Source organism: Syngnathus leptorhynchus, chromosome 14 (genome assembly GCF_054491065.1).
Source record: "Syngnathus leptorhynchus isolate UIUO chromosome 14, UIUO_Slep, whole genome shotgun sequence".
NCBI lineage: Eukaryota > Metazoa > Chordata > Actinopteri > Syngnathiformes > Syngnathidae > Syngnathus > Syngnathus leptorhynchus.
Genome location: NC_141208.1, coordinates 3,027,222 through 3,038,908, shown reverse-complemented (window position 1 = coordinate 3,038,908; position 11,687 = coordinate 3,027,222). Strand labels below are relative to the sequence as shown.

At 49.3% G+C, this 11,687-nt stretch overlaps 2 protein-coding genes across 4 annotated transcripts; one reads left to right on the top strand and one right to left on the bottom strand.

Moving 5' to 3' along the window:
• The first annotated feature begins 2,307 nt into the window (after nucleotides 1-2,307).
• Nucleotides 2,308-6,813, top strand: fzr1b (fizzy/cell division cycle 20 related 1b). 3 transcript variants are annotated; one of them, XM_085930519.1, is made up of 15 exons: nucleotides 2,308-2,465; nucleotides 2,638-2,831; nucleotides 3,210-3,311; nucleotides 3,385-3,448; nucleotides 3,530-3,648; nucleotides 3,726-3,808; nucleotides 3,878-4,061; nucleotides 4,133-4,198; nucleotides 4,520-4,622; nucleotides 4,691-4,872; nucleotides 4,931-5,164; nucleotides 5,234-5,338; nucleotides 5,414-6,039; nucleotides 6,149-6,511; nucleotides 6,583-6,808. In XM_085930519.1, the coding sequence occupies exons 2-13, from the start codon at nucleotides 2,754-2,756 to the stop codon at nucleotides 5,546-5,548; spliced, it is 1,455 nt and encodes a 484-aa protein (XP_085786645.1). In that variant the 5' UTR covers nucleotides 2,308-2,465; nucleotides 2,638-2,753; the 3' UTR covers nucleotides 5,549-6,039; nucleotides 6,149-6,511; nucleotides 6,583-6,808. The 3 variants fall into 3 exon arrangements, with proteins under 3 accessions (XP_085786645.1, XP_085786646.1, XP_085786644.1); XM_085930520.1 differs by having other exon boundaries at nucleotides 5,258-5,338; nucleotides 5,414-6,511; nucleotides 6,583-6,813; XM_085930518.1 differs by having other exon boundaries at nucleotides 5,414-6,511; nucleotides 6,583-6,810.
• LOC147045988 (importin-13-like) lies at nucleotides 5,711-11,623 on the bottom strand. Its single transcript, XM_085930517.1, has 22 exons — nucleotides 11,574-11,623; nucleotides 11,331-11,444; nucleotides 10,656-10,781; nucleotides 9,832-10,448; nucleotides 9,617-9,757; nucleotides 9,406-9,547; nucleotides 9,167-9,333; nucleotides 8,939-9,059; nucleotides 8,716-8,863; nucleotides 8,447-8,628; nucleotides 8,350-8,376; nucleotides 8,145-8,279; nucleotides 7,546-7,680; nucleotides 7,381-7,461; nucleotides 7,181-7,318; nucleotides 7,021-7,117; nucleotides 6,901-6,953; nucleotides 6,773-6,842; nucleotides 6,632-6,690; nucleotides 6,365-6,454; nucleotides 6,112-6,293; nucleotides 5,711-5,989 (listed from the first exon to the last, which is right to left on the bottom strand). The coding sequence occupies exons 2-22, from the start codon at nucleotides 11,433-11,435 to the stop codon at nucleotides 5,902-5,904; spliced, it is 2,904 nt and encodes a 967-aa protein (XP_085786643.1). The 5' UTR covers nucleotides 11,436-11,444; nucleotides 11,574-11,623; the 3' UTR covers nucleotides 5,711-5,901.
• Between the last annotated feature and the right edge of the window lie 64 nt (nucleotides 11,624-11,687).

Genomic DNA, 11,687 nt, shown 5'->3' with positions numbered 1-11,687 from the left:
ACAGGAAGAATAAAAGAGATAGCCATGCTATGTACTCAGCCCTCAGGGCATTCACTCTCCCATGGCCTCGAGCACCTTAACCCAAAGCGATAAGCACCTGAAATACACGACGGGCAAGCCGGGAAGACGAACGCAATCGTGGTGACGTCAAACGACTTTGGCTTTCTGACTGAGTCAATAAAGCACAAAAGGAAACGCTTGATCTATCATCTGACTTTTGTGTGGTTGCCGAAGGACGAGCATTCATACGAATACCGTTGCGTGTCCAGAAATGTCAGCTCAGTATCGAGTATTCTGCGTCATCAACTTTCAACTTTGACAATTGGCCATTATCATCATACTCATATCAGTCAAATCATTTCCACCGATAAACCATATTCAATATTTTTTTAATGTGGACTTTCTTGGGCTAGCTGACTCAGATTTGGGTCAAGTTGAAGGCAGGACGTAGCTGTAACAGAAGATCTGAACTACTTTCCTGGACATCCAGTAAAATCGATGGCGCCGTCTATTTACAGTCAACACAAGTTCAGTCGAGGACCTCTTTTCTTTTTTTCGTCTTCTGTGGAACTGCTCCACTTTTCCGCCGCAGTAATGGGCAGGGAGTTTCTTTCAACCTCTAACACGAGTCAAGCGGTTTGTCACCGACTGACGTCAAGCGACTGATCCACCTCTGGCAGCCAGTGGCATCTCTGACCGGTCTGGTTTCGGCCTGGACCAGACCGGAGATTCCTCCCGGCCGCTACCCCCCCCCCCCCTTTCCTCAGCGTTGTATCGGCCGGGTTCCCGAGAAGGCCCGTAGGCTTTGACTGAGGCAGAGAGGAAGAGAGCCACTTCCTGCAAAACAAATGGGCTCTTCCCCTATCCGCGTTATGAAAACAAACGTCTTCCTGAAGTTTTGACTCACCAGCTGCTGTTTGTTTTCATTTGGACTGACGGCGACTGGGTAGTCGAGGGGAAAAAAATGGAAGGCGATATTAGCGGAATTGGATGGAAGCTCGGGTGGGCCTCAAGCGTGGAGGGCAGCGCTGAACTCAGACAGACCAGGAAGGAAGAATGCTGAAATAGAAAGAGTGATGCGCTTGGATCTGGATAAGAGAGCAATTTGCTTCCTGAAAGCAAGGCTGCATGTAGGAGTCTTGCTCTCTTACAAAATGCAAACGCCAGGACAATAACAGGATGGGTGCTTCCCGGTAAATGTCATCAAGCATCAGGTTATCGTGTAATTTTTTTCTCTTTGCTTTTTATCCCAGCGTTATAAGTGTAAAGACATTTTGGCACTCAAATTATTGTTGGATTATTGTATCGGAAAAACACTGGCCACCTACAATAACGAAAGCTCCTTTTGTTTTGTTTTTTTGTCCGATGAGATGTAAGCGATACGATCAAACGCTTGTTTTGTTGTTGCAAATTCCTCTAAGGATCAAACTGCACTGCAGTGCAGCGAGCCAACCTCCCATGTGCCCATTGGCCTGTTCTCTATTACAGTAGCGATAAGGAAGCCAAATTTGTCTCTCCACCCTGCCGGTACCCGCAGACGCTGCCTTCCTCAAACGTGACCCTGATGGAAGGATGCAGATATGATTATGTTGCGGCCAAAACGTGCAATGCTGTCAGATGTCCCCGTGTGCTCCTATGGCTGTGCGCTGGCACGTCCAAAACCACTATTGAGGTTTTTCCAAATCCAAACAAAAATGTATTTAAAACAACTGCTTGAATCTGAATCTCACATTTATAAAAGTAATCATTATATTTGTATCTGTCATTTGAGTGTGTCATGGTGACCTTTGTCTCTCATTAACCCAGAAAAGACATTCTGAGTAAATCCGTCCACCCTGATGACAATCAACATGTACTGTAAATATACAATAGGTTGGATCACTGTCTCTGTGTCAAAGGGCAACGTGGCAGACGGGCCTACGTGCCGATTTGAGGGCGAGCAGACATGCCGCACGGGCTCTCGACCATGACGGTCACTGCCATTGAGTAATTAAACAAAACATAATGGCAACCACTCCCCCCCAAACAATCTTAAAGATAAACATTTATTTTACAATTTCCATGGAAAACGGGGGTGCAATGGGAGGAATAAATCAAAACTGGAAAAAAATTAAATATGAAACTTTTTTAACTGAAAAAAATCCGTGTATTTGGAACACCTCAAGTGATGAACCACGAGTAGGGGGGGGGGTCGACTCCCAAGTCTGTTTTTGGGATTGTGCGGCAGCAGTGCCTCCTTGTGGCCATAAGCGGGAATCACCCTTTTGAGTCGACAGCGCCCGGCTCCACCAATAGAGGTCGCTTTGGAGTCACTCAAAGCCAGCCAATGTTGAGCTGATGCCGTCGCCATCTTTTGTTGAGAACGTAAACACCAGCAGTGTGCGTCTTCTCGCGCTTACGTCGGGCGACAGCGACGATTCCCAATCAAGAGGCAATCTCGTGACATGAGCGAATGGGCCAGTGAGGTAAGAGGCTTCCAAATGACGTGATACTGCCATTTAAATGGCTGCCTTGTGATTATGTCAACAGTGAGGGGGCTACAAGACTCATCGAGATGCTGTTCTTGTCTTTTTCTTACAAATGTAACATAAAATAATGCAGCAACGTTGTGACCGTAGCAAATGTGTGTCTTTGCAGATGAAGCTTCCGCGTGGATTCCCTCACCGGTCACGAACGGAGATTTAAACCGGGGAGGAGCGGGGGGGAGGAGCAGAGGGGAAGGGGGGGGGGGGGGGTCTCGGTGTAAGTCCGTCATGGACCAAGAGTACGAGAGGCGTCTTCTGAGGCAAATCAACCTCCAGAACTTGCCCGCTGAGGCCCGACTGAGTAGGGTGAGATCGTGGTGGAGGAGCGACATTTCACACATTATACATGATTTCTTATTTGTGCACGTTCACTTCTGCTTGTGAATGGTTAAATGAGCGCTGGTGGAGCAGCGGGAACGCGCAATTTAATTAGGAGGACACAGTTACAAGATTTGCACACACAGGCTTCAGAAAAATGTGGCGTCAAAAGGGCTGTTCCACTTTCGTCCACTTGGCGGCAGTGTTGTATCCATTGAAGAAGCATGTCTCGTTTTTCGCTTCAAAAAAATGACAAGCGTTTCTTTTTCTGAGCTATCTATAATGTGTGTTTATTTCACACGCTGGCTAACAAAATCCAAGCATAATTTATTTCCACAAAAGCACTTTTTCTCTCTGGTTCTCCAGTGTGGAAGCGTTACTTGCAGTCCTATCAGTGTGAAGTCAGGGGACCGCTTCATCCCCACCCGCGCTGGAAGCAACTGGAGCATCAATTTTCATTACGCCAACGTGAGCCCTTTATCCATTCCTGACAAAGTCGTCCGCCCGCTCGCCCGGCTGACCATCTTCCTTCTCCGTTCAGGAGAACTGTCGCTCCCCCGGCCAGAACCAAAAAGCAAAAGATGCCAGCTCAGATTCAGGCAAAGGTGGGGAATCCTCTCGGCCGGCCATTCGAAGTCCGACGTCCTTGACGATGTCACTCAAGCGTGCCATATGACCGCCGACAGACACGGTGGCGTACGCTGCCCTTTTGAGGAACGAGTTGCTAGGCGCGGGCATCGAGTCGGTGTCGGACCTTCACGCAGACGAAAGGCGACGCGCCGTCTACTCGCACGGCCTCTTTCGGGTACGCACCGCCCCGGCCGATTCCGTTCTTCTGTTTGGTGAGCCGTGGAGATGACGCCGTCTCTTGAAACCACACAGTACGCCGTCCGCACCAAGTCGACGCCTTTTGACGGCGACAACCAAGTCTCACCTTTTTCTCTCTCGCCGCTTACTAACAAGAGGTAAGCCGCTACAGTAGGTCGCTGGCACGTGTTCCGCTTTGTCGCAAATCTGGCTTTCTTCCGCCGCAGTCACAAGCTGCTCCGCTCTCCTCGTAAACCTGCCCGCAAGATCTCCAAGATCCCCTTCAAGGTGCTGGACGCCCCCGAGCTGCAGGACGACTTCTACCTCAACCTGGTCGACTGGTCGACGGGCAACTTGCTCAGTGTGGGTTTGGGAGCTTGCGTCTACCTGTGGAGCGCCTGCACCAGCCAGGTACGAGACATCGTTTTGCCCCGAATAACTTCTCCACTAATGATGCTTGACTCTCTTGCGTGCGCTCGCAGGTGACACGGTTGTGCGACCTTTCGGTGGACGGCGATTCGGTGACTTCGGTGTGCTGGAACGAGAGGGTGAGCCGCATAAAAGGACCGGCCCGTTGTTTGGCTGTTTGGTTCAACAGAACAGCACGATCCGACGAGATTGATGAGTCCAATTTGTGGTTAATTTTGTCCTCTCCAATTCCAGAATTCTAATCTTGTATAGTCTGTCATGGCACCACCCAAATGATGTTAGCAAACAAAGCTAAAGTTACAGATGCAATTACTTGCCTATAGTATCAGCAGCCTTCACTGTCATTGGAAGAAGCCTTTATGGATATCAGGACTCGCCTTTCCCTTATTTGCGGCATCCTTTTTTGACATAAAAACATCTCAAGTGGTTTTGCATGGTAGGGGAGCCTGGTTGCCGTCGGGACCCACAAAGGTTACGTTCAGATCTGGGACGCGGCAGGTGGGCGAAAGCTGACCAGTTTGGAGGGCCACTCGGCTCGTGTGGGTAAGTTGACCCCGCCCCCACCCAGGCTTTTTGCCTTCTGACGGCCTCTGGCTCGCCTTGCGTCCAAGGCGCCCTGGCGTGGAACGGAGAGCAGCTTTCGTCGGGCAGTCGCGACCGAGTCATCTTGCAACGGGACGTCAGAACGCCGCCTTCCGCCGAGAGGCGGTTGCAGGGACACCGGCAGGAAGTGTGCGGTCTCAAGTGGTCCCCCGACCATCAGCATCTCGCCTCCGGAGGCAACGACAACAAGGTACATGAATCCAAAATGGCCTCCTCTTCTTTTGACGCCCGCTCTCTCTCTCTCTCAGTTACTGGTGTGGAACAGCTCCAGCCTGCTCCCGGTCCAGCAGTACAGCGAGCATCTCGCCGCCGTGAAGGCCATCGCCTGGTCGCCGCACCAGCACGGGCTGCTGGCGTCGGGCGGCGGCACGGCCGACCGCTGTCTGCGCTTCTGGAACACGCTGACGGGTCAGGCGCTGCAGAGCACCGACACGGGTTCCCAGGTGTGCAACCTGGCCTGGTCCAAGCACTCCAATGAACTGGTGAGTGCGCCGAAATCCACTGCTGGGAAGAAAAAGGAGGCGCTATCCATTTTTTGTCTTTGCTCCAAGGTGAGCACTCACGGCTACTCTCAGAACCAGATTTTGGTGTGGAAATACCCGTCGTTGACGCAGGTGGCCAAGCTGACGGGACACTCCTACAGAGTTCTTTACCTGGTATGACATCATCAGCATGGTCCCATGTGACAAGGAAGTTCAATTTCACCCCCCCCCCCTCTCTCTCTCTCCCAGGCCGTGTCCCCTGACGGCGAGGCCATCGTCACGGGCGCGGGGGACGAGACGCTTCGCTTTTGGAACATCTTCAGCAAGACGCGCTGCACCAAGGAGTCCAAGTCTGTGCTGAACCTTTTCACAAGAATCCGATAGAAGAGCGAGATGGCCGACCTGCAGCACTTTGCCAGCCACCCAGTGGCACCGCAACTCTTCTGTCTTTTGTTTTGTTTTTCCAACAATACGCACTTCCCCCTCGTCCTGCCCCCGTCCCTCAGTGAAAACAAAAAAAACGTTGGCTTCTTAAATCGTTTGTTGTTTTTATTTCATCATCCGTCAGCAGATGTTGAAAAAGTGACATCCATCTTTAAAAGAACTCAGAGAACAAGTCTGACTGTGTGTCTTTGTTGGGGCTGTGAGAAGGTGCAAAACGATAACACAATCGTTTAGCCTTTCGTGTTGGATTTTGCTCTGACTTGCTCTTTGTATTTGTGGGGAGGAAACGTGGACTAGTGACGTCCGGACCCCTGCAGGCCTCCACAAAGCAGAGAGAACTTCTTCACCGTCTCCTTCACGTGACGCTTGTTGCTTTGCTCCCTTGGAAGAAGACGAGATACTTTCCAAACAATGGCTCGACCCATTTGTCGGCAAGTTTCCCTTTTGTCATGATTTGACGTTTCAATTTTGAACCGCTTCAGATCTTTGAGGAAGTAACTCACCTGAGGAGCTTCTGGGTGAAATCGTCTTTCTGCTCAGCGGAGACGTGCGCTGCCGGGAAGCCTGGCGAGTGCAGAACTTCTTGGAGCCACACGGATAGCAGATGCGGACAATGTCTGCTCAGACTCAGAAGCACCTCGGAGAAATGATCAGTCAGACTGCGAGGGGAGCCGCCGCCGATCGCCTGCGAGCCAAACGCAAAATATTTAATGCAAAAGAAAGAATTGAGACTTTGCATTTCAAACAGGGACTGACGTGTAGGATGCTCTCTGTAAGGAGCTTGCCGTCCCTCTGCAGCACCTCGCCAAGAGGCGGCACGTCTTGACATCGAGGCAACAACTCGTTCTGTTGCGAGAGGAGAAAATTACAGCTGACGCCCACATGCATTCCAATATGAAAAATGTAATTTTTTTTTTCTTTAGATAAAATAAATAATAATACTAGATAATAATAAAATACTTTTCCCAATTCAGGTGTTCCACTGAACATCTGACGGTGTATTTCGTAGGAACTTCAACTTACAAAGAAGAGGCTGGCAGCTTTGACTGTGGATCTTTCAGGAAATTGAAGTGACACAATTCCTGAGCATAACAAAAAGAAACCACTTGAGGTCAAAATGTCACTCAGATATTTGAGATTCTTGCTGGAAATAAAAATACTCACCACAGTGAAATAGCGCATTGGCGTCCAGACGATCCCATTCCAGATACAACTCGGGTTTTCTTTTAAGAATCTAGACACACATGTTTTAAGATGAAACGTGATGCAAGAAAACAACCTTTTCCACTGACCTGAGCGTGAAGATACATGAAGGACTCTGCCACGTCAGGATGATCTCTGATTCCTACAAAATCACAGGCTTTATTTAAAAAAAAAAACAACACTTGCACTTGCTTTAAAAAAATACATACCTTGTGGAAATATGGACAGCGTGGAAGCGGTAAGCACTTCCACCAGGCTTTTAATGGCTGTCAAGTGGTGGTGCTCTCCAGCAAAGATGTGAACCATCTAAGGAGAAGAGTTAGGGTTATGATCCCTTTTCTTTAGCTCCTGTGCAGGGTGTGAACGCACCTGAGATGCCAGGTCCAGCTCTGAGGCCTGCGGAAAGGCGCTATACATCTGGCTCAGCGTCTCACTCAGCTGAGCCACCAATGGCCCGAAATGTCGTAGGAGAGTTCGAATGGACTTATCAAATACGCCACACACCGCCTGTGGAGGGGAGGGGTTCGAGTCAGGGGAGGGTCAAAAATAGGGTCAACATTTCTTCTTACCTCGACCACCTCTGAATCTTCCAGCCATTTGCTGAGGATGTTCTGAATCAACGCGTACGTTTGCTGTAGTACGACCACAACCTAAAAAAAAAAGAGTATTGAATTCAAATTGAATCGACCCTCCGTGTAATTTTCTGTTTGATTTGCGGGTAGAGCTGAGTTTACCGGGTTGAGCGTGCTTTGTGCAACCCGGGCCACCCCCTTCAACATGTCTGCGGGTCGCTTGACGTCCAGAGGGGTGAAAAGGCTGGACAACATTCCCAAAATGCGAATGATAGGCTGCTTGCTGGCAGGATCGGCCTGCATGCCCAAAAACAGACAATCTGAGATTTACAGAAATTACAAGTAGACAAGAAATTGCAGTCCATGTGTTTGCACATCATTGTTTCAGGTTTAAATGATAAAACCACAGACTTGTTTGCATTTTCATCATGAACTTTAGCCTGAGGGGTCTAATACACTAATTAAACAAGATCATCTTTTTTTTTTATTTTTTTTTTTTTTATTTAATCGTGGTTCATTCACAATCATTTGAGTGTAGAGTAATCCTAAAGTACAAAACCCCAATATTTAAATGTACTAAATCTAATATTATTTATTGTAAGATAGATCAACTTATATTTGTTTTGGAAAATAAAAGTGATGACAGACAAATCAAATAAATAAATAAATAAATAAATAAATAAATAAATAAATAAATAGCTTATTCAATCAAAAAATGCAATTCCATTATTCCTCAAAATCCTTTTCAGTTTTCCGCCTACCGGTTGTCTGGCCAAAGTGTCCAGCTGCTGCACGTGAGGGCTAATGAGCGAGTGCACTTTTGCCAAGATCTCGTCGGCCGGCAGAGGGGAAAGCAGGAAGCCCATGGCCTGCATCAGCCACATGCACTGGCTGCTCTGCACACCAGAGCAAAACAAATCAAATCACACCTGCTTTCCTGACTAGTTTGCGACACTCTTCACTCACCTTATGGATATCTTTGAGGAGCACGTCCTACATAGGGTTGCACGTATTATTAGTATTATGTGATTTTTCCTCAACAGTCTGAAGCGACGCGTCTGACCTGAGACACGCGAAGAATGTCCTGAGTGTAAGACGCCAGATCGTGTCGACACTCTCTGCAGATCCTCTTCAGAGTGGAAACACTGGACACGGACAGCTCGGGCCTGACGAGACCCTGGAGAACCATGGCTAACGTGCCCCCGAGCATCACCGGGTGGTCCGCCAGCCACTCGGCCAAGGATCCTTGGCGACACGGGCAGATGAAATCCAGAAAGTGAGAGGATTGCCAAAGTTGAAAATGAAATCAACTCCTGAATAGCACGCAGGTACCTATGGTGTACATGAGCGTGTCTGCCAGCATGACGTTGGTGATGTTGATTGTGGGCATCAGGCCAATCAGACCCGGGATGACATCCGAGTAATTCACATCAATGGTCTCGGCGATGGACTGGAAGCCAAAGAGCAAAGCCTCGGTTTCCTTGAAAGGGGGAAAGCAGATAGTTACGCTCCCAAAAATTAGGAGGCGTGTCATATATCGTGACAGATAGAGGACCTGCCAATGCGCCGAGCGTCGCGGCTCCGTCAGCTGCCTGCCCAGGCGCTCGTAAAGCTCGCTGAGGAGCTCGCCTCCCAACATTTCGTAGACGTACATCAGTGTGTCCGAGATGTCCACTCTGGAAGGTAAACCCGTCTGTTACTCGTGGCAAAAAAAAAAAAAAAAAACAACCTTGTCACGACTCTCGAAGTACACAATCCAAATGCTTCATTTCATCAGCGTCACCGGTAGATTCGGAACTGCTCCTTGTCGTCACAAGTCCAGGAGCTGTACTCTTCCTGGGAGGGATAGTGGCATTTGCGAAGGAGCACATCCACCAACTGGAAGTAAACGGGTCTGTACACTTGCAGATAAATGTCCTGCTTCCCCTCCTCAAAAGACAAGATGTCATCCTGAGCAAAAAAAGAAAGCCAAGAAAAATGGCACGCCTGTCCAAGATTGGCAGATTTACATTTGGTACCCACCTGGAGGGTGTACCAGAAAGTGAGCGTGAGGGAGCTGGTGGTCTCGCTGATCGGGTATTGGCCGGGAATGCCGGTACAGAACAGAATCATGTTGACCAAGGCCAGATATTGTTGCCAGTGTTCCACCTGCTCCAGCAACACCCTGTCCTCGTTCAGAACCAAACGTGTCCAAATTCAGCCGATCGACGGATGGCCGACCATGCGAGCGCACCTGCAGTGTGTTTCGCCCATGGCGACGGCAATGCGGCAGATGCCGTGTGAGGTCTCCATGTCCCCGTCTTGAGCTGCTGTCTTCAGCTGATCGTGGAGACCCAACACCAGCGGCATTAGACTCCATAGAGAATTCCCGTACCTGCGGGTACCAGGTCAATGAGTTACGGTGGCAACGCAAGACTGGTTTACACAAGTCTCAGTTGCCCTGCAGACCTTTGGCAGTCGGGTTTGGAGATGGTACCCACGATGGTCTCGACAGCCGTGTCAAAGAGCTCCGGGTTGGATAAAGTGGCAAAACAATCCTGTAACACTTCCTGAGTCTCTCCCAGTGGCACATCCAGTCCCACCCAGCTGGACAAGCAGCGGAGCACTTTCTCCTTCACCCGGATGGACGAGTCCTGGCTTTGGAGGAGCTGACGTAAAAGAGAACACACGGCGCCCCACTCCCCGCCCAGAGCCTCCCTCAGCTGGCCGCGGCGACTCTGCGCCACCCGGCTGCTCCGGAGCTCCTCGGGTAGCACCACCAGGAGTTCCAGCAGGGCCAGACAGTGCTGCTGAGGGTCCTGCGTACCTTCAGGGCCCTGAGGTTGAAAGGCTCGCACCATGTCGGCGACCGGCTGCGACCACACGTGGGGAATTAAGTTTAGGGCCATGGAGGCCAGTGCGACACACAGCCTGGTTAAAACCATTTTGGGGCCGGAGGAGAAGTGCAAAATCTGGGAAAGGAGCTGCGCTCTCAGGCGCTCGTGCTGCTCTGCAGACAGGTCGCTCCAGTGCGAGGAGATTTTGGCGTGGAGGGTGCTGGCTCCAAAGAACTGGACCTCTGGGAGCTGTGGACCACAATAACGTGAATAGGAAACCAGACGAGCTCTGAAGTCTGTTTAGCTAATGGACCAAACTGCTAAGCTGCTACTTTTCAATATCTTTCATTTTTTATTTTGTCTTGAAATGTGGTTTCGAGACTATGCACATTGACTTGCGCCTGGCCTTGTGAGTGTGCAACAAGCCCGTGTCAAGTTTGGAGTGGATGAGCAGACCTTGTCGGGGCTTAGCAGGGCCCAGCAGAAGTGCCACGCCTGGGCGGACGCCTGAGCCTGGCTCAACCACTTCTGGGCCGCATTCTTGCGCTCCATGTCTGGCTCGAAATATAGCTGATAGAGAGCCTGCAAGACAAATAGGGGCTCACTCATTCACTCGCATGAATATTCATATTGAAGGACCACTTGATGGAAGAGGGTGACAAAAAAAATTTAGTTACTGATCCCAAGCGTGCTGTGCTTGCTATTATTAGGATGGCAAATGCTTATAGTTGGTGTCACGTTACAAAAACGTCTGCTGGGCCAGAGCTCTCCACACTGTCTCTTTAAACTGCTTTTGTTTTCCAATGAAATGTTTGCATATCATACAGTACTGTCTTACATTTGTTATTTCTTTTCCGTATCCAGCGCACAAAAGAGAATTCACAAACTGAAGGTAGGATTTCATATTTAGTGGAACATTGCCTTACACATCATACTTCAAAGCATCTTAATAAGTATCCAATGAGATTGCTGATAGGTCACAAATAGTGGTACCCAAGCTCCCTCTAGCGGTACACAAATAAATTGCTTAATTGTCGTAATTTAAAAAAAAGGAAATACTTCGTATAGAACTAGTGTTCCCCTTCAGCATTAAAGAAATAATTTTAAAAAAATGAAAATAAGAAAACTCACCGCCTCCACATTGCTCACTGTGACCTCCTGTAATTCGTCGGCATTTATTTCACCCGCCGTCGTGTGCAAGGTGAACGTTTGCCCATGCTGCCCCTGGACGTCCATTTGACCTCACTACCGATAGGAGGACGAACAAAAAGTTGAAAAGTACACACAGCTCTCCAAAGTGTGTAAATGCGAGCGGCCGGAGGATCTCTCAAGAGCGGCTGTCAGCTGTCCACGCTGACACGTGACTGCACTGACCTCTTGATGGACTTCAATGGACTTGCATGAAGCAGTCCGGTCGTCATTCACTGACAAATGACTGTTCTAGCACATTTACTCTGAGAAAGTTAAAATAACAGCCGGGGGGGGAAA

What these genes read in the sequence shown, in the direction of transcription:
- fzr1b (XM_085930518.1), top strand. Translation starts at nt 2,754, where the DNA reads ATGGACCAAGAGTACGAGAGGCGTCTTCTGAGGCAAATCAACCTCCAG. An exon ending in CTGAGGCCCGACTGAGTAGG is followed by an intron (nt 2,832 to 3,209) that starts GTGAGATCGTGG and finishes CTGGTTCTCCAG; the next exon opens with TGTGGAAGCGTTACTTGCAG. An exon ending in CAGCTCAGATTCAGGCAAAG is followed by an intron (nt 3,449 to 3,529) that starts GTGGGGAATCCT and finishes GACCGCCGACAG; the next exon opens with ACACGGTGGCGTACGCTGCC.
- LOC147045988 (XM_085930517.1), bottom strand. Translation starts at nt 11,435, where the DNA reads ATGGACGTCCAGGGGCAGCATGGGCAAACGTTCACCTTGCACACGACG. An exon ending in CTTTCTGGTACACCCTCCAG is followed by an intron (nt 9,334 to 9,405) that starts GTGGGTACCAAA and finishes TTTTTTGCTCAG; the next exon opens with GATGACATCTTGTCTTTTGA. An exon ending in CAATGCGCTATTTCACTGTG is followed by an intron (nt 6,691 to 6,772) that starts GTGAGTATTTTT and finishes TGTTATGCTCAG; the next exon opens with GAATTGTGTCACTTCAATTT.